Source organism: Polistes dominula, unplaced genomic scaffold, assembly GCF_049000335.1.
Source record: "Polistes dominula isolate Pdom_NZ unplaced genomic scaffold, Pdom_raw_medaka contig_373, whole genome shotgun sequence".
NCBI lineage: Eukaryota > Metazoa > Arthropoda > Insecta > Hymenoptera > Vespidae > Polistes > Polistes dominula.
The window spans coordinates 4,089,817-4,113,120 of NW_028300899.1; the positions used below are offsets into that span (position 1 = coordinate 4,089,817).

A 23,304-nucleotide genomic window follows, 5' to 3' on the forward strand; every position below is an offset into this window, starting at 1 on the left:
GTATGTTATTCAACCCTTTTTATTCATTTTCGACTCTGTATAAGACTTTTAGAATGTAAGACATATAAATCATATTGTAAAATACATATCACATAAAATTTACAATTCATTATTATTAACGGCAACTATTAACTCTACCTTCACTTGATTTAATTCCATTGAACATTAATTTATGCATTTTTTTTCTTTCTTTTTATTTTACAGACATATTTATAATGTGTAAAATAGCAATTTAATGGCACTGGTTTTCTATTATTTATTTATTTTTTTTCTTTTATTATCTTTTATTATAGGAATATTGTGTTCATTCGAGAGACCAACATTAAATACATCCAAGAGAGCCTTTGCAACCTATGCCTTAATGATATATAAAATATTCGCTAAAAAGATATAAGATATATTACATTTAGTTTATGACTGAATGATATGAAATATTTATAATGGTAACCCAGCGAATTGTATTGCACATAATTCTCATTAGGCAGTAATTATTAATAATTAATTAATTAAACTTATAAAACCACGTCTTTCATTATTATTTTAAAAGATATAATTAATGACCAATATACCTAATAATTTTTTCTTCTTGATAAATTATTTAAAAGTTATTTTATATATACTATAATATATTAAGTAATTCTACCAGACTGCACTCATTGTTTTGGACGTTATTTGATCGTTTTTTTTTTCAGAAATACTCTACGTACTAAATCAAGATATTTTCTCTTTTTTTTTTATTGTAATTATATATAATTAAATATTTACTATTCTATATCATAATAATTATCAGATGTATGACCACCGATGCTAGTTTCTTTCATAAAGATCTTATTGCTTAAACTATTTAAAAAAAATTTTTTTTTTTAATAAACCTGATATCATTTCCTTTACAATGCAAATAATCCAATTACAAAATATATATCTTTTGGCATATTTACAAAAGTAATTTATAATCTATACACGATTTATTTTAAAAAGCTCGACTACCAATAAAATTATCATTATCATTATGCCTAAAGTTGATAAAACGTTATGTATATATATATAGAATTTGTTAACACAATTGATCACACACTAGTAATGATTCTAAAAAGAGATAAAACATAATGATTTGAGATCTTTTTTTTGTTCACAGGACCAAGGGTTATATTATATTAACATGATATAATATCAAATGTTTTTGTTCGCAGCCATTCGCGCGCATGTGTGCATGTATGTTATATATTGTAATAATTAAAAGTAACTCTTAAATAATTATAATAGCTCAGAAGCATACATACTTAATAACTAGATGTCACAACCCTAAGCCAGAAGTAAATTGTTCAAATATAAAAATCAGTTTGTGTATGTTAAACGGAGTAAATTTGCTGCCATCATAAGTATCACTCACTCGTATGTATACTCTTCCTTATAAACGCATTTAAACCAAGAGACAATTTATTTTTAAACTTGTATATCTAATCGAGTCAGTAATTACTTGTAGTCATATCCTAAAAAAGTTAAATGCCATAATTAGAAAGATTTGATATATGAAATTTTGATGTTTATCCAAAATTTTCTGATTTTCAAAATGTGTACGAATATCAAATACAAAATACAATAAATCATGTAATTCATAGATTAGATATGTTAATATTTTCGAAATCACAAAGGTAATTTTTCTTTTTTAATATAATAACAATAATATTAGACAAGATTGAGACTAATAAAAATAGGATGAGACTTTAATTCGATCTATGATTTTTTGTTTAGCGTTGAAACTACATTTTAAAAACGCACATATGTAAAGATATATAGAGATTTTATCACAATTAAAGAGAAATTCTATTCCTAATTTTGTTTGTACAAATCCCTTGAATCCTGTTGAACACGCACAAAAAATTTAAATCTTATATGCGTATCTATTATTAAGATTTTATTTCAACAAATGTAGATGCAATCCCATTCATCAACTAATATTCGTTTTAACATATAGGGAAAAATCAGTACTTTTTAATAATTGCATCTCAGTGTTATATAAGCAAAGTTATATTAACCATATACATATATGGAAGAGCTTTCATAGAGTGTTTGCAAATGTTTTAAGAATATATAAAGACTTTTTTCTTTATCTTTTTTTTCTTCTCTCACATTATAATTATCTTGATATCTATTCTTACATGAAATCATTGAAAAGTACCAAGGATAATACCAAGTTTCTTGGAGCTCTCTTTGGTCTTGTCCAAGTAAAATCCTACGACACTTTTGGTAAAACTCACGCAACAAATGCGCTTGATAACTACATGTATATAAAGCATTCTGTTCCAATGCGCATTTCCCTGAGACACTCAGATCCAGTGCAACAGCTTTATGCGTATCATTAATGATTAATGTCTATTAATATACTCACACACTATTCATTATCCGTAGTATCTTCAATAACGGAGTCCCAATTAAATTCTGTGGCACTTTGTCTTGAGGGTAATTCTCCAAGATGCTGAAATCGTTGCACAAAATAAGGATCACGATCTTTGAGTTTTCTAAACCTTTGAAACGCAAGTTTCTTTGCGAATTCATATAGTTCCAAATCCAATTTGTTAAGTTTACGCACTGCATCTAATTGTTCGGGTTTAAGAGTGGCCATAGTAGCTGCACTAAGTGTGGCATTATGCTGTTCAAAGGCAACAGCAAATCTCATTCCAAATGTTTCTTCAAATGAATACTGGCCCACCTGTTGTTATAATCAATATTATTAATAATGATTTATAAATCTTAAATTTTATTTATATAAACATTATTTAATATAATTAATAAATTTCTTTTTATTTTAAATTTAAAATTATAACGCGTATAAGCATGAAAAAGTTAATATTCGATATATAATCTTGAAAGCAAAAAGAGAAAAAAAATTTAAAGCAACAAGCCCACAAGAATACACTTATGGTTAACAGATGTTAAAGGCAAACAGAGAAATATAAATATTTACTTTAAGTCTAGCTGAACTTTAAGCACATGAATGCAACTATACAATGATGACAGAAATATATACCAGGAGAAATATATATACAAGATATTTACACATTAATAAATGCTACATGCACCAATTAAAACATTAGCATGAATAATGAAAAAATAAAACAATTTACAAGTATGTTCTATACTACAGGACTGGTACAGTGAATGGATGAAAAACTGACAGAAGGTTCAAAAAATTTAAATGAAAGAATAAAAAACTTATAATATATTGTTATTTAAATTGACCCATTGAAGTGTTAAAGTATGATTATAAACAATAATTTAGATAAATTACTGATGTTATTAATATCATGCTTTCATGCAAATTTGATATTTGAACTTTTAAATTCTTACTTTTTGGAACTCAGTCAACATGAAGAAAGGCATAAATTGTAAATTATGTTTGGCACTAGCCAACATAAGACGATCCCTGTCCAAGCTGCTAAGCGTAGAGTTGTAACAACCAACTATTGACAAATCGGCCAGCATTCTTGTTTGGCGATTGCTTGCCAAATTGTATGGGCACGCCATAAACTGCACAAACGATAATTTTAATTGATCAAATAACCACCATAACCTTATCATTTATTGCATATTATCGTATGGAATAAAGCAATATTACAGCTATGTGTACATTTTCTATTTGTTTTATTATCAAGTGCGAACTATCCCGCAAATAATGATTCATTGCGATATTTAATTATTCATAAGACCTTGAATTAATGAGTATGACAGGTTACTTGATAAGAACTGTATCTATGCAAAATAATAAGATAAAAAAAAAACTACAGATAAGAAGTACGACTGTGTGCTTAGACAGTGTATTTCTAAAACATTTAAAATTTTCTTATTAAATATAGAAGTTGATTTTTTTCTTGCTAACAAAACAATTTAATAATACGAGCAGTCAACTAAACTGTACCTTTAGCCTTTTGTTTTTTCTTTTATGTACATATATTACTACATAATATATTAATATCACCTGTTCTAAACTAACTCCTTGCCAACTAAGTCCATTATAACACTGCGGTATATTAGCTTGAGTTCCACCACACCAATGACGTGCACCTCTCCATGTCGCACCTCTTTGCACATGTCGAAATTCGGACAAATAACGTGCAACGGGATCCCTTATGATAGTTATGTAAAAATATCTACGCTTTATTCCTTCTCCTTCAATTTTGTTTAACTCTGAATCAACACAACTAGTTAATTCAGTCCAGTCAGCGTGTAAGCCACACTTCCAGCCAGTAGAGTATCGAGAAAAAAGCCAATTTTCACTGCGGTGTGGACGGAAACAAAGGCAGCGCTTACGTCTTCTCTGACAAGAACACGGTCTCTGTAGATCCAGATCTCTTACTAAATGTTTACCAAACAATGTTCCCCCTTTAACAGAAAGCCATTAACAATACAAATTAGCTATGAAATATAGAAATGTTTTATTGTTTTTGTTTTGTTTTTTAATAACATAAGTGAGTAAATATTAAATTTAAATAGAAATAACGCATATATTTCATTTTTATGTTCTTTTTTTTTTGAAATGGATAAAACAAGGGAAGAGTAGGCTATAGATACTCAAGGAAAGACATAAACCTACAGCATACTAAACAACTCAACAATTTAGAATTATTCTCTTTCTTTCTAAGATAGGCCCTGTTGGTTTGAGGATGCCTAATGAATAATGCATAGGTTTTAACTACACAATGGTTAGAAGGGAAGTTTCCATGCTTTTATTATGCCATCACATTGCTTTGGCTTATAGCCAAATAAATCTATGGTTAAGTTCTCAAATTTGGATTCGATAAATTAAAGATTAAATATAGGTTTGGTAATCAATGGAATAATAGAAAGAACGTATTTCTCTATGTAATATCGATACAATTAACCCCGGGTCAGATAAATGTATTGCATTAGACGGTAACATATCAATAAGATGACAATAACAAGGAAGCATTAAGAATAGCAACATTTAGCTTACCTGTCTTTTGAATATGCAGGAACACCATAACATCATGCGCATTGATGTCAAATTGAAATGTGTCGTTGGCAAATATATCATCATAACCAAGACTTCCCTGTATGCTTTGTAACTTAAATGCAGGGTGTAAAGAAAAAAGACCGTTCTTGTCGAGCTCTATAGAGACAGAAGATGACAAGGCAGCTGCAGGTGCACCAAATGATAAACTCCCCTCTGGAATTCTTCCAGACTCTTTGATGTCTTGTCGATTGGTCAGGGCACACACGTGATCCGGACAAAAGTAACCGAGATATACGATCCCGGTTAATGCAAGAAATAGACATAGACCAACGAAGATCCGTAATCGAATACGTCGTGTCCGTGACTCCATCGTCCCGGACTTATCGAATAAATCATCCGGCACGAGGATCGTCAGATCACTAACGCCTTCTGCGCTTAACCGTCTTCCCATTATTTCGGACCATCTTTTTTCACCCGAACGTAAGCAGCAGGACGTTCCGCGCGCCAACACGGACCGACCAAAACTACATACACGCACCGAGTATCGGCCATGACAGATGGATCCGATGTTACATCCCCCCACCATCTCCTCACCACCACTACCACCTACTACTACTCGCGCTCTTTTCTTTTTTCCTTGTTTTATTTACTTCCTTGACCATTCGCTTATGCTCTCCCTTTTTTCTACTTATGCATATTTCGCAGTATATATATTTATACATGAAATCTTTTTGCTATATTTTTGCTTTTTTTTTTTTACATCAGCGTATACTTATTCTTTTCATTTTTCTTCTTCTTCGTTACTTATCTTGATACACGATCTGCTGTCTCTGCTTCATCATTTAACAACGTAATTCATAACAGAATCTTTATAAATGTCTTTCTTTCTCTTTTTTTCTCTTTTTTCAACATTTTTTTTCTTCTTATATTTTCATTCAATGTCTTCGTCTTTTTAAATTTTAAATTTAAAAAATGATAAACTTCTGATTGGTTTAAAAAGTTTCATTTTCATGTCTCTATATTTAGCGATCGTATATATCGTTTTTATGTGTGTGATGTAAATATATATTTAAATATATATATATATATATATGATGTCGCGTTTGATCGTTCCTTCGTTTGTATATTGTCTGTCATAATAAATAAAGTACTTTATGAACTTTAAACGATACAGTTTATATAATAAAACGTGGAAAAAATTTTAAACGAGAGAGATTGTTCTCTACAGATATGCTTAATATTTAATTAACAATTTAATTCATTATTTGATTAATGCATTAATTTAATAATAAAACGGCGCGAATTTTAAATGTAAAGATTATTCTCTTAAAAAGACGTAGAGCGATATCTCATTAATTAGTAATTATAATCGATTCGTAATTTATTACAATTAACGATTAATGATTATATTGTGTAATTATTATTTTCGATATGAATAACAAGGCGTGCTTACGAAATAATTATTTATTTAAAAATATGTTAATTAATGATTGAAATATCTATTAAATAATTCATCATGTAGGTGAACCATTTAATTAATCAATCGTATGCACAAATAATTAACTAATTTAATCATTAATTGAATGAAATATTATCAAGACGTTAACGTAAAGTATATAAGTAAGTATATATCACATAGTTAATGTATTTGAGATCGAAGTATGAAAGAAGATATTTATTTTTTATTTTTATTTTTTTATTTGTTTTTATAAACTCTATCTTTTTTACCTTATCTTTATACAGGCAAGGTATTTACATCGATAATCAATTAATTGTAAAAAAAATCCTATTACGAAGGATCGTAGCTAATGTCGTAGTTCTATAATTACGTAAGTCCCTTGAAAATGATGCTTTTATAATTTTATCTTGAAATAGCATACGCACATTAACGAGTAAATATATATGTATATGTGTTTTATACATAAATAAGTCTTCCCTTTACTGATCTTTTCTTAGGATCTGGCCTCATTAAATATCGTTTATCAGGATCTGGTTTGAAATACAAACGATAGCTTTATTAATGATTTAAAATTAGTCTATTGTCAATTGAATACGAATTTGTGTTCATTATTTAATATCTTATTTCAAGAATAATTGTTTTATATATAAAAATAACGACGTACTTTTATAAATAGCATGCAAAGTAAATGAAAATGATATTAATGAAATGTTGGAATATTTTGTGGCTTATTTAAACAATTGGGTAATATAAGATGGAATGTATCTTTTGTAGGTTATTATTAGTGAATTCATGTTATCTTTACAAGTAGTAATCTAACCTAAATGCATCCATGACTACTGCCTTATTTAGACTGACAGTAAGAAGTAATAGGCTATGTTCACTCTACACTGCACGCATGCGCAAATGCATATGGGCAGTAAGGAAAAGTTTTGTTGATTATTAGGTTATATCGAAATTTCTTATGCATTTTGCATTATTGCAAGACTATTTTTCAACATTAAGTGTGGCACATCGGTCGAATTCTACAAGACTGTATTTATAAAAATTTGAAGTTGTTCATAACTTTTCATATTTATTGTTTAAACGATTGTGCTATTGTTTAATTATTAGGTAATTATATCCCATATATAAGCATTTTACATTATTTTCTTTGATATCAAATTATCTTTTTTTATGTGCATTTAAACATAAATGAAATTTGTTTTGGTAAACATTAGAGATATGCAATTATTTCGAGATCGAGATCTTATCGAAATATTGAATGAAAATTATATTTTATAATTAACATATGTTTCGTGTGTTATTTGTAAAACAACCTAGAATTTTTTTAATATTAAGTAATTATACTATATTTTTATCATAAATTACACTCTCTTACTACTACTGCTCTTTTTTTACGGAAAAACAATCGAAAGTATAAATCGAATGATTTAAATTTACCGCTCTTTTCTTGACAAAAATCACCAAACTTTTCCAAACGTTGTTCATCGAAAGTGTTAGTATAAGATTTTAATTTTATCTTAAAAATCCGTTCGTGTGTATTGGTGTTTGTACGTAGTATAGTTTATTTGTAGTATTGTTAAGTTAATTATTTCATATTAATTATATCGTAGGTCTTTTTAATAAGTGGTGCAGTTATTTCTAGAGAAGTTAACCTCAATCATATGCAAGGTGAGTAATTTCTTGAATACTTTTTTACATTTACACTAATCAATATTTTATATCTGTCTATATATACATATATAAATATATATAATATATATTATATTTATATTTATATTTATATTTATATTTATATGATCATTTTCATCAAAATAAGTTGAATTTGTTTAAGGAAATTGTACAAATTGATTGTTTTACTTTTAGCATGACATCTATTAAGTTATTGGAAGATAGACTAGACGAATTGGAAAAGCAAGTTTATGGATTTGGGAAGGTGTTGCAGCTGGATGATTCATTTCCAGAAACATCTATTACCGATAATCTCTTACATGCGAATACGTTGATCTCTTCGGCATTATCAGGCAGAGAAAATATAGCGGAAGCTATTAAACGATTACCAGAATTGATTAAATATTTAGATATATCTCCTGATGAATTAGATGAGCCCATACAAATTAAGTCGCTTTTATTATTACTTCCGGAACAAGAAATCATGGATAATTATAAGTATTTAAGTAAAATACAAGAGTTGATGCCAGTTTTAGAAACGGATTCTTTAAAAGACCTTCCAGAATTATCTGTTAAACTTAAAGAATTATCTTTGAAACAGTTGAAGATACACGATGAAGCCGAAGCATTTGCTAAGGATATGCATGCCATCTTCAGTGTTTATAATGATGTAATAGATAGTATATCTAAAACATTAATTACCTTGGATCAAGAAATAACACGTGCTGAACTGAAAGAAAGTAGAAAGTAGATAAATGACTGTATATTATTAATTTATTCTGCAATTTCAAGAAAATTATTTTCTTTTGAGTACTCATTACACCAACAGTTGTAAAGGTATAAAATTTAGAATTAATTTGTTATGTATATAATCAAAATTAATCAAATATATATATATATAATATATTTATAATCAAAATTAATTTGATACATATATATATATTTTTATTTATTATCAATGGCTTAAAATATAAAAATACTTACGAATTTATTCATGCCTACACTTAAATGAAACTTTTTCATTATAATATTTATCATAAAACATAAATGAAATTGTACATTATTAATTAATATTTCATTATTAGTGTATCAATAACAATGTATTTTATTACAATAATCATATATACATTTACTCTATCTATTGTTTAATCTTATCCGCGTCATTCGTTTCAGGAATGCTTCGCAAGAATTATTGAGACTAATCATTGATCGAATATAAATCTATCATTTTATGTTATAACCGTTGGTCTCTTCCATTAAATGTTTATTTTATTTTTCGATTTCTAGTAATTGTAAGTTTCTTTGTACAATCTAGAAAGATTTAACAATCAATACTTTTATATGCATATTCATACTTATTGCATTTACTTTGGTCCAAACATAATATAACTTTTATATATTTTTCGAGTCTAACTTGCAGCTTGTGTTTGTATGAGTATAATACTTAAAGAGACCTAATTTCCTAACTTGCAAAAAAATCTATTACCACGTTAACCATATTAAACAATTACTTTATACAGTATTTACATATTGTTTTCCTTAATGTTAAATAAAGTATGATTTTGTGATCTACATGTTTTTAGCTTATGTTATATATATATAGTATGTATTTATATAATCACCGATGTAAATTTTTAGTGTAGATATTGCATGTGCACGCTTTTCATTGTAAAAGAAATGATTTCATGGCCATTCAATACTAGGAGCATACTTTGTAATATAAATAGGAACATGATTTATAAAAGAAGTACAACAAATAAATTTCAATCGTAAAAAAAGAACAAAAAACATTTGTATGCCGTGAATATTTTAGGAGTAAGTACTTTTGTAAGTGTTTGCTAAGCAAATACTCGTTGAAATCAGAGTAATTTTTTCTTTTTCTTTCAACATTGATCGATGTATGATCAAGATCACGATGAACTTTGAATTACTCGTATACTTTCAAAGTGTCCATATCTTACAAGTTGTTTAAATTTATGTTTGCAAAGCTGGAACTAAATGTCGTAACCAATCTAAAGCAGGCTCCAAACTAGAATAAATTGCTGGATGTCCTCTTGAACATTTGCTATGGTGACTGAGTAAACCTTGAATATTCCAATTTCCTGATTCATTGACACAAATTAGAGGTGCTCCTTCATCATTCTAAAAGTAAGATATTGACACAATTATTCTCTAATCATCTTTTAACTTTTTTCTCTTTATACTTTTTATAATTTGTTTTTTAATTCTAAAATTACTTACATAACAAAGCTCTTTATCCATATTAGACAAACCAACGCATATATTATATTTTGTTATAAATCCTGCGTAATGGCTTGTTGTATTACATTCGTCAGAATCATACATCGGCATTGGCAAGAATTCATCATATTGTTGTAAGTCTAGTTCTCCGTTAACTGGGAACCTCCATCCTACGTTAACACAGACATCATTTGACTGAAACATAAAATATCATCAGAGATGTTAGGTAACTTATTAATTTATTTTATAAACAATATAATTCCCACTTGCTAAAGGTTTTAAAAAATAATTATTTAAACATTTTCTTTGTACTTGAAATAAATTTAGTTTTCTAATATTTTTCTACTAGGTGGTGCTCTCTCACAATAGTCGATAATAAGAGCAAAAGATCATCTTTCTAAAAATCTGTATCTGAAGTTCTAAAGAAAAGGTTTATTAACAAAATAGCTGAGTAACTTTTACACGTAACATCATTTTAAAAGGTATTTCAAGCACAAGATGTTTTTCAATTAATAAGAATTTCGAATATATACTTACTTTAATAGGATGAGTTGGTAGGCAAACGGCAGAAACATTTTTTGAAAAAATTAAAGGTTCTTTGAGTTCAATCAAAGCAATATCGTTGTCGTAGAAGAATTGATTATATTTCACTTGTGGATGTGGAATGATACTTTTTATAGAATTACTTCTTAGCAATTTTTCGTCAGTTAACAATTTCCATCCGTCGCTTTGTTTGTATCTAAAAATGAAAAAAAAAGAGCAATTAAATTTCAGTTATGAATTTTAAATAATGATTAAATAAATATATATCATAGAATGATTATAATTTCTTACTTGTAGACACAAGAATAACTGGTCAAAGCATGCATAGGTCCTAATATGCTAGCTGTGCAAGCTATACCATGTTCCTCTTCTTTCAAAATCACTACAGAAGGCCATTGCATAATACCAATTGGAGTTTCACCTTCTGATTTTGCAGTAGTTCTATCAACATGATGCTTATCGCAAGAAAATTCTTCGCACGTAACTTCAACGACTTTTTCTGAGACACAAAACTCTACTCGCTGAAGATTACTGACTAGCGGATTGCGATGATTTGGATTAGTTTTCAGTCTTACAATTTGGTCGCTTTTATTCCATGCTTTAAAATCAGTTGTTTGGGATGAAGCATAGCCGAGAGAACGACAGTATGAGTCACTGAACTCTTTACTCCAACCATCCGAACATACTAGTCGATATTTACCATCAAATTGCCTGTTAAATTATACTTTAAACCAAGAATATTCTTTTATTTTTAAAGAGATTTGAGTATTTAAGAAACTGACCTTATTTTTAAAAGAGAATCTCGATGATTCAGTTGATTCGTCGAATAATTTCCTTCGTTTTCTTTCAGATCAGTTTCAGTATGATTTCTTTGATCAAGCAAATTGCTAGATATACATTCCCATTCATCGGAACGATCAGGACAATGTTCGATACCGTCGCAAACTTCTTCTTTGGAGACACATCCACCAGTGTGACATTTGAATTGATTCAAAGCACAATCACAGAGTTTTTCGTCTTCCCCATTAGTGCAATCGGGTGATCCATTACATCGCCATGTTTGTGGAATACATCGTTTATCAGTAGAACATAAGTATTCATCATTGCCGCAACTTTCAGCACAGTTAAACTCGTCTTGATGATTTTCGCAATCCGGTCTACCATTGCATAGCCATAACAGTGGTATACATCGTCCTGAAAATAAGAACGAAACTTGTTTAATCATGACGATCTTTAATTAACCTATTAACCCAATAAGAAAGGACACCATATCATTTGTCTCGTTATGAAACGATCATGCGATATGTTATTCTGACGATGAAATTTAATCGGTAATTATTATAATTAATTAGGACTCACCATTGGTGCAGCGGTATTCGTCGAATATGCACTTCCAATTTTGACAATTCAATTCATCACTACCGTCGTCGCAATCTACGATTCCATTACACACAAGGTGTCTCTTAAGACACTGACGATTGGCACACTGAAAGTTTCCAGGACATCCTTCTTCTTGACAATTGAGTTCATCAGAGCCATCAGAACAATCCTTATGGGAGTCACATTTTTCGGATAAACTGACGCAATAAGCACCAGCTCTGGAAGTCCCATTGGTACATTGAAACTGGCCTGTACTACATTTTGAATAGCTCATAGTACTTAACGTTAAAAGGTTCAATGCGTTGACTGTTAAATTGTTAGTTTCTTGGCTATTATTTTGAATAATCGTTACGTTTGATTTATTCAAAGTATTGTCACGTTCGATAGGAATGTTACTTTGAGTCGTAGCTTGTTCAACTCCCATGATTGGAATTAATGGAGTCGTTTGATGCAAAGTGTAATTTCGAATGAGTATGAAAGGCTCTGTTACTGGGTCAGATTCTATGATCTCTTCAGACACGGGTATGTAGTTAGGATATTTGTTATTTGTTTCTACTTCTGTATCATTTCTTATTAAACTAGCTATAGTAGTATTTTCTTCGTGAGGTTTTTCCTCCTCAGATTGATTTGATGTAGACATGATTTCAACAATTTTCAATTTTGGTATTGGCACAATATTACCTTCTGTATCAGATAAAATGAATTTTGGAATAGTCGACTCTGTACTTGTGGTAGATATATTTTCTGTAGCAATATTTTCATTTGATTCGACGAGAATCTTTGGAATTTCAGTAGGAATGAAACTTGTTGTATCATTGATCTCGGTTGTAACATTTTCTACTCTTTGATCCTCTAGATTAAGTTCCTTCTCTTTTTTGTATTTATATTTATCTGAATTTTTTTTATCAATAGATTTTTTCTTAATCTCTTGGCTTTTTTCTAACGGTATTACTTTCAGTTCTTCTTCAGATAATTCTCTCGAATCTTCGTTGAGAATAACATCTCTCATAGTCGTTGTTGAGAAAAATGATCTGAAGTTAAAATTGTATGGTCTCGTATCGTCTAGAATTTCTTCAGTAACTGGCCTTATATCATCATTCGTAGTAACTGGATCTGGTTCTTTAGCAGTATTGATTTCAGTTGCCATTGCTGTATAATCTTCGTTGGCTACTGTGAAAGTTGTTTCTGGTTTTGGATAGTTCGTTGTATTTTCAAGAATCGTCATCTGATTCACTATTTTATCCGGTTGCTCATTTAGAATAGTATGTTGAATATTATCATGTTCAGTGGACATTGATTCAGTCAAATTTGTGTTGTCTGTTTTTGTTATAACGTTTGTTGTATTACCAACTTCTACTGCCATCGTAGAACTAGCTGTAGTTGCTGAAATGTTATTAATATATTCTATTGAAATCATAGTAGTTGCTGTCCTGTTAATGTCATGCCTCGTATCATTAATTTCTTTAATCATTTCTGGCCTCATTGAAGAAGTTGTTATTGAGAATTCGTGTTCAGTTGTTTGCAATTCCTCTGGTAAAATTGGTACTTGTGCAGTTGTTTTAGTCTCCAGTGCATACATTGGCGCAATAGTAGATGGAATCATAGTGACAGATTCTTTATCTGTATCATCATGAACAATATTAGACCTGTCAGTGTGATTATCCGATAACAAATTATCATCAGCAATCGTAGTTGCTTCCATTTTGTCTGTTAATTCTGTCGTAGAAAGTTCCTGTTGTATTTCCATAGGTAACACTGGTACCTGCGTTGTAATCTTAGCATCTTCAACATGTTTTTCCATAAAAATAGAAGGCATAGTCAATGGTAATTCCGTTTCCGTTGATAACATTTTTTCCGTCGTACTTTGAGATTCTTCAGAGTCTAAAGTTGATTTAGTCTTTTCTTGTTGTTCATCGATATTATTAATAATTAATTTTTTCGATTCATTATCGGTGACTTCAGTCGATACGATTTTAATGTTTTTATTACGATCGAAAGTCTTGGATAACGTTTCATCGTTGATATCATTGTACTGATCCTCTTCCGCATTTTCTTCTGGTTTCTCTGAACTACTAGCAACATTATTATTAACAATTAAATCGTCCATAGATCTACCATTTTCTTCAATAAACATCATTGTAGTGATTTGTGCAGCTTCTGTGGTACTTTCTACTTTATCCAATTCATATTCCATATTTTTCGTGTCTTTATACTCTTCCAATGGTACTACCCTAAGTATCTCATCATCCTGTTCATCTTTCATACTTTTTCCATCAAAAGTATTATTTGTCATTGTATCATCAGACAAATCATTGGTCACAAGTGTTCGAGTATTGTTCAAAGTCTCTTTCAATTTTTCACTTTCGGATTCTTTCAAAAGTTCATTTTGTTGCAGTGGATCCTCCATTTCAGTCCTAGTTTCGTTAATTGTTTTAGGTATCATTGAAATATCCTTACCATCTATTTTCATATTGATATTGTCATTATCAAGATCAGTCAAGACTTCTTCACTTTCGTTTTTGTTTGTAGAATACGTCAGTTCAGTTTTGCTATCCTTTCTTTCAGGTTTACTTATAATAACGTCTTCAACATGAGTCTCGAAAGGATTAGGGACATCTTGCTCGTCTTTATCCAATCTTGGTGCTTTTTTGGACGTTTCCTTCTCCTTTTGAACGTCTGGTAAGAAAGGTGACATATCCTCAAGATGTCTTTCTTCATTAGGATCCATTTTTTCAACATAATGATTCATTGCGTTTTCAGGGAATATCGCAGGGTGTAAAGGATGACTAGTCGAATGCTCGATCGTTTCGCCAATAGAAACTGCATTCTCTTCAGGATGTTCGGTAGATCGATCTAAGATCGTATCGATCGTTAAGTTTTTTCTTTCAACAGGCTGATTGCTAGCTTGTAAAATATTTTCTTGATTGATCGTTGATTCTTCCGGTCTCGTAGTAAAATGTGTTATCTGTTCAGGAATCAATTGAGGAATGATTGCATGAGTATCTTGTTCATCTTTCTTATTTTGTTCTTTAGGTGATGGTATTACTTGTTCTTCATCAGTTTGATTATTCACTGATTCCAATAATGGTTCTACGTTTTGACTGAATTCTTTAGGTAAACTTGAAAATATTGATTTTGGTGCGTGTTCAATAACGTTTGACTCGTTTATATCTTGCACGTTGGATTCTGGTATATCTAATGATTCGATAGAATGATTCTTATTCAAAAATGATTCTTCTGATTGATCTGTTAAATTAGATGCTACTTCGATTCCGGAAGAATCAATATTCTTCATTAGAACTTGATTTGATTCTGTGTTCGTTTCTAATATTGATTTTGGTGCCTCAGAAGTGATTTCACTCGAAGTAGTGTCCATCACAGAAATGGTTGTCTCACTCTTTGATTTTAATGTTTTTGTTGGTTCTAGTTTAATATTCATTTCTTCAAGTTGAATTGTTGGAAGTGTGATATCAGACATTCCTGCATCATTGTTTATTGATAATTCGGTTACTTCATTTTCTTTCTCGGTAACTCCATCTTCAAATTGTATCATTATAAGTGTAGTTTCTTCATCCTCTTTTTTATTATTTACGGTGGTCGTCATTATCGGCGATGTTGTAATACTTTCAGTCATCACTGATGGTTCCTTTTCTTCTAAATTGTGTTCTGATAACATCGTTGTTATTCGTTCATTGTGAATTTCTGTCGTAGGTTCTTCATTGCTCGTTTGCAAAGGTATTACTGGTAATGGCTCTTCATTATTTGCTTCATTGGTATTTTCATTTATATTAGTATTGAAATTTCGAGATTCAGAATCGTACGAAGGTTCTGATTTAATAGTAGATTCGATAAGAATTTTTGGCGTTGTTTCACTTTCTGGAGTTGTTTCAACAATGATTTCTGGTATTGTTGTATGCTCCATTTCATCTGAAAATTGTGGATATTCTTGTGGAACTTCTGTTGCCATTGCAACGTCAGTTTCTATAGAAGATTTTATTATATCCTTCGATTCAGAAGATGCCACGGACGAAGATGGTTCCATTATTAATGTTGTGGATTCTACATCATCAATTGAATGTAATACACTTTCTGAGGATGTGTCTATATCTATGGAAGTTTTTGGCTCTTCTGAAGAAAGATTTACATTTTCTTGTGTTGTCATTACTATTGGTTTTTTCTCCAGAGAATATTCTGAAGATGATTCGAATTTTGTTAAAGTATTTACTTCTGTAAAATGTTCAGGTATCACAGAAATTTTATGTATTTGTTCTGTAGAATGTTCAGATTTTAATGATGGTTCCGTTAAAGATTCAGCTTTTACTGACGGTTCTACAGTGGATGTTGATTCAGTTTTGGTAAAGGGTTCTATTTCAAAAGAAGATTCTACTTCTGCAGATGGTTCTGGCTCAGCAGATGGTTCTGGCTCAGCAGATGGTTCTGACTCAGCAGATGGTTCTGGCTCAGCAGACGGCACTGGCTCAGTAGACGGCACTGACTCAGTAGACGGCACTGGCTCAGCAGACGGTTCTGGCTCAGCAGACGGTTCTGGCTCAGCAGACGGTTCTGGCTCAGCAGACGGTTCTGGCTCAGTAGACGGCACTGACTCATTAGACGGCACTGGCTCAGCAGACGGTTCTGGCTCAGTAAACGGCACCGATTCATTAGACGGCACTGGCTCAGCAGACGGTTCTGGCTCAGCAGACGGTTCTGGCTCAGTAGACGGCACCGACTCATTAGACGGCACTGGCTCAGCAGACGGTTCTGGCTCAGCAGACGGTTCTGGCTCAGTAGACGGCACCGACTCATTAGACGGCACTGGCTCAGCAAACGGTTCTGGCTCAGCAGATGGTTCCGGTTCAACAATCGGTTTTGGTTCTGCACTCGGGTTCGGTTCTGCGGATGGTTTTAGTTCAGCAACTGGCTCTAGTTCTAATTCTGTGGTTGGTTTTGACTCAGTAGACGGCTCTGGCTCTGCAGACGGTTCTGGTTCTGCAGACGGTTCTGGCTCTGCAAACGGTTCTGGCTCTGCAGACGATTCTAGCTCAGCAGATGGTTTTGGTTCAATAATCGGTTTTGGTTCAGCATTCGGTTCCGGTTCTGCGGATGGTTCTGGCTCAGTAACTGACCCTGGTTCAGCAGTTGTTTCTGGTTCAGCAGCTGACTCTGGTTTTGCAGCCGGCTCCGGTTCAGAAGCCGGCTCCGGTTCTGTGGACGGTTCTGGGTCAACAGACGGCTTTGGCTCAGCAGATGGTACTTCTATAGGATGCTTAGAATATTCATGCATCCAATTAGTAATATCAGAATTATGAGCTCTTGAAATTTCTGAATCATCAGTTGGTTCTGATACAGGATTTGGTTCATTTCCCATACTTTTATCTGATATTTCTTCATTTGGATTTATAGATTTCTCGGTAGGTTTAACATTTGTTTTAACTGACGACTGATTATTCATAGAATTTGTAACTAAATCTGAGTGATCCCAACCATCGGGATGTCCAGGTTCAAATAGCATTCCTGGACCCCGACCTCTACCAACGAAATTTTTCGTTGATTCTGTGCTCGATGACTCTACTGTATCATCCATTTCAATGTGACTCAAATCGTTCTCACCCAAACAATCTTTTCCATTCTTGTCTAATATTTTTCCAGGCATACAAGAACATATGAATCCTTTCGAATAATCGAACTTGCATATTTCCGCACAACCGAAATTATTATTTTGACATTGATCAATAAGTTCTTTTACTTGCAATCTACCAAGATGATATCTTCCAACCATATTACCGTTTTCTTGAATAACTTTCTCGATACCTTCTTGAGTTTCTTTCGGAGTAGCCCACAAGGAATGATTTATTCTGAACTTAACTTCAGAATTCTTATTAATATCATAAATCTTGATGTCTGGTGAAGCTCTAAATTTAATTATAGTTCGAAGATGCCTCTCTATCTCAGTCGCAACTTCTCTGTACACTCTAGATTCAACATCACTCATTTCTTCTTTCCATACTAAATTATCTAACTTCAATATACCATCTAAAACATCTGGTACAGTTGGATACCAAGTTTCGTCTGTCGTAGGCCATGGTGGAAAAGTAGAAGTTTCAGGTGGTGGACTCGTAGGTGGATTTTTCATGTATTCTTGACTTTCAGCTATTTGAGCACCATTGAATTGACGAGAACTAGTTTGGTCTATGGTATCCAAAGGTTCAGTAGCTTCCTGAGTGAGAATCACACCAGCTAAAATGATCCAAATTTGTCATTGAAAATATTTCCGTAGAAAATGTGAAATAATAAATATGCGTATATCATATATATTTTCTTACTTGCTGCTAAAATAGCGATTATGATTGCAATTGCAAGAACCAAAACACCACATCCCCAACATGCCATTCTTCTCCAATACGAACTCCTAGACCTTTTATCCTTGGTAACATACAATTTTTCTCCCCTGCAACACATTATCATTTAACATGAACGAAAAGTCATTATTAGAATTCTTTTTATTTATCTCCCATATCCAGGGCCCCAATGATAAGCGTTTTTTGTACAGCGTTAAGCCTTAAACACACCAACGTAACAAAATCGTCACATATTCTATGTCAACGCGAAATCGCATTTATTTCTGACAATTATATATCGGTCAACTCGTAAGGAACCTATTTATCTCCTTTATATATAAACCGCATCAATTTTCAACCACTACCGCAGCAATCGATCAGCTGCGGTCATCATGCAACGCGTAGGTGCGTTTAAAGCGCTAATGTACACGCAAACGTGATTGCTAAACCTTCATCAGCAACCGGCCGTGATATTAGAAGCTTTCCCTCGATAGTCAGATATCACTATACAATAATCATATTTTACAAAGTATCAAGCATATATTATACATTGATACAATTATTATTTTTTGTTTTCAGGTCGTTGGTATGAAAAAAAGGGCTAATAAAAAAAATGGGAGTGGAAATGGATAATCATCTTATTGTATACACGTTTTTATGCGTGGGTATATATATTACTTTCACAGTCGAGGAGTAATCTGCAAGTCAAGGACAAATAATTTAAAGGGATGATTATGAGAAGAAAGTTGAGATCAACGAACCAGTCGACTGAATTAACGAATAGCGAACGTGGGTGTTATCGATAGTATGCCTACAGATTTCGAACTATCGAAGTGGTCGAGCAAGATTATGCGACCATCGATGAACTCGAAGCAGAGTCAGTGGAATCTAATATAGAAGCGGGTTAGTCCGCTACCAAATGCCCTTCCCTTCCCTGGCGCATTAAGGCAAGAAAAAAGGTTTCTTTTATATATCCCTTAGTCGTCAGTATTGTTTCTTTTTTTTGGTTTTATTTGGTTTTTGGTTTTTAATTTTTGTTGTTTTGTTTATTCCCCATTTTCCTCATCCTCGAAAGCATCCTTCAAGTACCTGAGGGCTGTAAGCCAGTGGGAATAGTCAACCAGTCCGGCGGCCGGATCTCTCAGGCTGAGTCCTTCACGGCCGACACCCGGGCCCAAATCAAAACGTACTCCAGCCACGGTTGTTTCAACCTCGGCCTCGGGACCCCTGCTATGTATCGGCGTAACAGAAAACATCGTCTGACACTTTCACCCATCTCTTTCTCTCTTCTCACACACATACTCTCTTTTTTTCTTTCTTTTTCTCTTATTTTCTTTTTACTTGTTTGGTGAACAGTAAATGGAATCGCGAATCTGATAAAAAGTAAGTGTTTCTTCTCACGTACATATGTTTTTTTTTTCAATAATTTTCACCAACACGTGCACAATTATCACGTACATATTTTGTTATTCAACAAAAATTTGTTCTTTTCTTTTTAATTCATTTTTAATCGTCTAATTCACGTGTATAGAGTCTGAAGGAATTTTTTTTTTCACCTAATCGATTATTTGACTCTACATGATTCGCCGATCTAATGTCATCGAAACGTACGTATATACGTTAGTTAGTTAGTATGCCGACGTTAAAGTCACCTCGTGCCACGACCGCATCTCCAAAGAGGCTTTACGCGTTTTGCACTTTAATCCGAGCTCATAAGAAGAAGACGGAAAAGTCAACGAGGATTCGTACGGATCGGTAAACCTAGTCTCGTCTTTTACACCGGATAGCTGCTATTAGCAAAAGGATAAGAAGAGAGTGATGCTACTTAGACGAATGAAGAATTTATTCATAGTGTGTCTTTCTTAACGTTTTTCTTAGTAAATTTAAAAATCATCATTTAAAATTCGTCGCTCGCTTGCTTTACGAAGGATGATCGTTTTGTATTCTTTTATTGTTTTTTTTTCTTCTTTTTCGTAAGCGATGACATAATTTTTAACGCAAAGTTTTTTCTTTCTCTTTCAGAATATTCTGTTCACCATTGTAATCATCATCATCATCATCATCATCATCATCATCATCATCATCATCCTTCCATTTATTCTTTCACGAACGAAATTCCTGCACCCCGAGCATAAATACAGCGGCAAAAAAAGGGTTGGAGAAAGTGGAAGGAAATTGTTAACTACCTTCATTCTCAGAAAATCGCTAGGCAGGCTCGCCGGGCTGGTAAACAGTGCACGCGAAAGAGTTAATTAGAATTAGAAGAAAGATATGAGAATTAATCATAAATAATAATCGTAATATAAATAACAATGAACAGAAAAAGTGAACAACAGCAACAACAACAACAACAACAACAACAACAGTAAGGAGTAAACAAAATAGAGACAAACATATTTTTCCGTTTCTTTCCTTTTTTTGACTGTTTTCGTTATATTACCTAATATACTTTCGATGTTCGTTAACAGGAACAAAGTATTCCTCGTAAGGATCGGCTGGTACCTCGCATGCTTCCTGACCCTTCGTTTGAATATTGTTTCCAGTATAGGGCCTCATGGAGACCAATTCTAAATTCACTGCTTCAATCTGTTCCTTTTTTCCATTATCTGTGAATGATAAATATTTTTTGCAATTATTTAAAGAATTGTTCGAATTGAAGAATTAGCTAGAGCTCAGTTCAACAAACTTTCGTTTTCTTTCTTTACTTCTTTCTCTCTATCTCTCTCTTTCTTTCTCTCTCTTTATCTTTTTCTTTTTCTTTACTTCTTCTTCACGGTCTACGACCCTAACTTACCGTTGACCTGGACGCTTGTGGCGCTGCTGTTGAGGAAGCTAGCATCGTTGTTGTTGCCATTTCCATGAACGCCGTTGAGCTTCGGCTCGCTCGTGGAATTCTTATCTGGAGTTTGTCCACCAGTCGTTGGTGGTAACTCGATCTTCGTCTCAGATTTGTAACGTGGCTCTGGGCTACTCCTTACTGGCTCAACATAATGCTGAGAGACGAAAGATCGACGATGACCATTTTCTGTTGGCGAACCAATCGTATCAGACGGTGACCTGTAATCCTGTTCTAGGTTCACTTGTTGTTTGTTGCTTTGTTGTTGTTCATGGGTATTGTTCTCAATGTGTTGTTCTGTGCTATTTGCGCATTCATCTTCTATTGCAAATGCTAGATTGTCCATTCCACTCTCACCACCAGTACCACCATCCCCACCGATCTCCGACATTTTCCGATTGCCTTTTCGCTTTCTAAAGACGAGCCAGCCCTTTCCTCTGTCATGCGTCTGGATTCTGAAAGAACAAAAATCATTATTAGATACCACTCGTTATTTTAACTAATATAAATATTTATTTCAATTGAAAATGACAACATAAATTTAATTTGATAAGAATAAGGGAAATTAATATATTATCCACTATACTATATCTTTTATGAAACTTTTATATATGTCTAGATATATGTTAATGGATAAACTATTGTTATTAAGTAGAATTAACATTTTATATTTTATTGAAGATTTTGAAATTAAGGATAAAGGGAAAATGATATATTATAAACTATTTTTACATATAGGTATATGTATCTTTTCTGAAACTTTTATGTATGTTCAGATATATGTTAATACTACTGATTTTCCATTCGACTGTACCAACCGACGACGGTTGAACTCACTGGCGTGAATCCAAGCCAGAGTGACGTTGTTTCACGAAGCGAGTTCGAATCTTTGAAAGAAAGAAAGAGAGAGATACAAACGAGAGATAGATGTGAGAACCGTGAGAGGATGAATCTTCCTTCAGCATTCGTACTCGATATCCTTACATATTTATATTATTATTATCTTTTGTTTGTAAGTGAAAAACTATTTTTTTAAACAAACAGAATTTTTGAATTTTTCTATTTAACTTATCAATATTTAATATAAAATACATTTTCATATATGTTTTCATTTATTTCTTTTCAGATGGAAATAGAATATTTATATTTGGTCTCATACGTTTATAATAAAAATTTCGGTTATATTTGTAAGTAAAACATTATTTAAAAATTACCACAATTTTGTTATTTTTAATCTTTCTATGTTTAACATATTGTACACTCTATATTTTCATTTTTCTTCTTTAGATAACAAGAATAACTTCTATTCAAAAATAAACTGTCTTATTGTTGGAAAGAGAAAATGAAAAATCTAATAGGAATTGAGTTTTCTAAGTCTCAAGCGACGATTTCCAGGACACCCTATAGGAACGCTCAGACGAGCGAGCGTGTTTGCGAGTGTACACATAAACGTTGAGAAGGCATATACTGCACCGAAAGTGGTTGACCCTGAGAGAGCCAGGCACAAAGGACTGATTCACCCCGCGGAGTTCTACGAGAAAAGAACCAACCGTTTACCCGGCTTCATTTTGTAGGAATCTTTCCCCATTCCTGTAAGTGACATAATCCTCCAGAACTCATCGAACCGTTCACTATAATCCTGTCTTTTTTACTTTTACTTTTATCTACCTATTTCATCCGACTCGTTTAATTCTTATCAATCTACACGAATTTTGACATTAATTGTAATGTACATTTTAAACAAATTCTTCTTATCTTTACTTTATAGCAAGCTTAACTGATCTCTTGGAATAAAGTAACTTATTAATGATCCTAGGAGATAAATTCTTAATCGTTGATAAGGAATAAAGAAAAAAGATAA

The 23,304-nt window shown here is 32.2% G+C and overlaps 3 protein-coding genes and 1 long non-coding RNA gene across 11 annotated transcripts in view; 1 reads left to right on the forward strand and 3 right to left on the reverse strand.

Moving 5' to 3' along the window:
- Positions 1–263: 263 nt before the first annotated feature.
- On the reverse strand, positions 264–5,548 carry Hs6st (heparan sulfate 6-O-sulfotransferase). The gene is made up of 4 exons (XM_089179456.1): positions 4,973–5,548; positions 3,977–4,380; positions 3,349–3,528; positions 264–2,710 (listed from the first exon to the last, which is right to left on the reverse strand). The coding sequence occupies exons 1-4, from the start codon at positions 5,421–5,423 to the stop codon at positions 2,393–2,395; spliced, it is 1,353 nt and encodes a 450-aa protein (XP_089035582.1). The 5' UTR covers positions 5,424–5,548; the 3' UTR covers positions 264–2,392.
- Positions 5,549–6,646: 1,098 nt separating this feature from the next.
- Positions 6,647–7,236, reverse strand: LOC149033476 (uncharacterized). The gene is made up of 2 exons (XR_016178879.1): positions 7,096–7,236; positions 6,647–6,961 (listed from the first exon to the last, which is right to left on the reverse strand). It is a non-coding gene; the product is annotated as an uncharacterized LOC149033476 (long non-coding RNA).
- Positions 7,237–7,358: 122 nt separating this feature from the next.
- LOC107063664 (dynactin subunit 3) lies at positions 7,359–23,258 on the forward strand. Of its 6 annotated transcripts, none has more exons than XR_016178876.1 (7): positions 7,359–7,544; positions 8,048–8,105; positions 8,301–8,942; positions 19,187–19,566; positions 22,220–22,455; positions 22,570–22,630; positions 22,731–23,258. XR_016178876.1 is itself a non-coding variant. In XM_089179460.1 (3 exons), the coding sequence occupies exon 3, from the start codon at positions 8,302–8,304 to the stop codon at positions 8,854–8,856; it is 555 nt and encodes a 184-aa protein (XP_089035586.1). In that variant the 5' UTR covers positions 7,359–7,544; positions 8,048–8,105; position 8,301; the 3' UTR covers positions 8,857–9,242. The 6 variants fall into 6 exon arrangements, 3 of the variants coding, with proteins under 3 accessions (XP_089035586.1, XP_089035587.1, XP_089035588.1); XR_016178875.1 differs by having other exon boundaries at positions 19,187–19,554; XR_016178877.1 differs by having other exon boundaries at positions 19,187–19,510.
- Positions 9,189–23,304, reverse strand: part of LOC107068229 (uncharacterized) — a 45,644-nt gene continuing 31,528 nt past the window's right edge. The window contains exons 2-11 of one of the 3 annotated variants that reach the window (XM_089179459.1): positions 21,402–21,898; positions 21,048–21,213; positions 19,697–19,837; positions 18,593–18,717; positions 12,249–18,506; positions 11,672–12,083; positions 11,181–11,600; positions 10,884–11,085; positions 10,347–10,541; positions 9,189–10,247 (exon numbers count right to left, since the gene is read on the reverse strand). In XM_089179459.1, the coding sequence (XP_089035585.1) occupies positions 10,080–10,247; positions 10,347–10,541; positions 10,884–11,085; positions 11,181–11,600; positions 11,672–12,083; positions 12,249–18,506; positions 18,593–18,717; positions 19,697–19,837; positions 21,048–21,213; positions 21,402–21,834 (8,520 nt within the window). In that variant the 5' untranslated portion in view covers positions 21,835–21,898 and the 3' untranslated portion in view covers positions 9,189–10,079. Of the gene's footprint in view, positions 10,248–10,346; positions 10,542–10,883; positions 11,086–11,180; positions 11,601–11,671; positions 12,084–12,248; positions 18,507–18,592; positions 18,718–19,696; positions 19,838–21,047; positions 21,214–21,401; positions 22,202–23,304 lie in introns of those variants that run through there. The other 2 variants (XM_089179458.1, XM_089179457.1) reach the window with 2 other exon arrangements.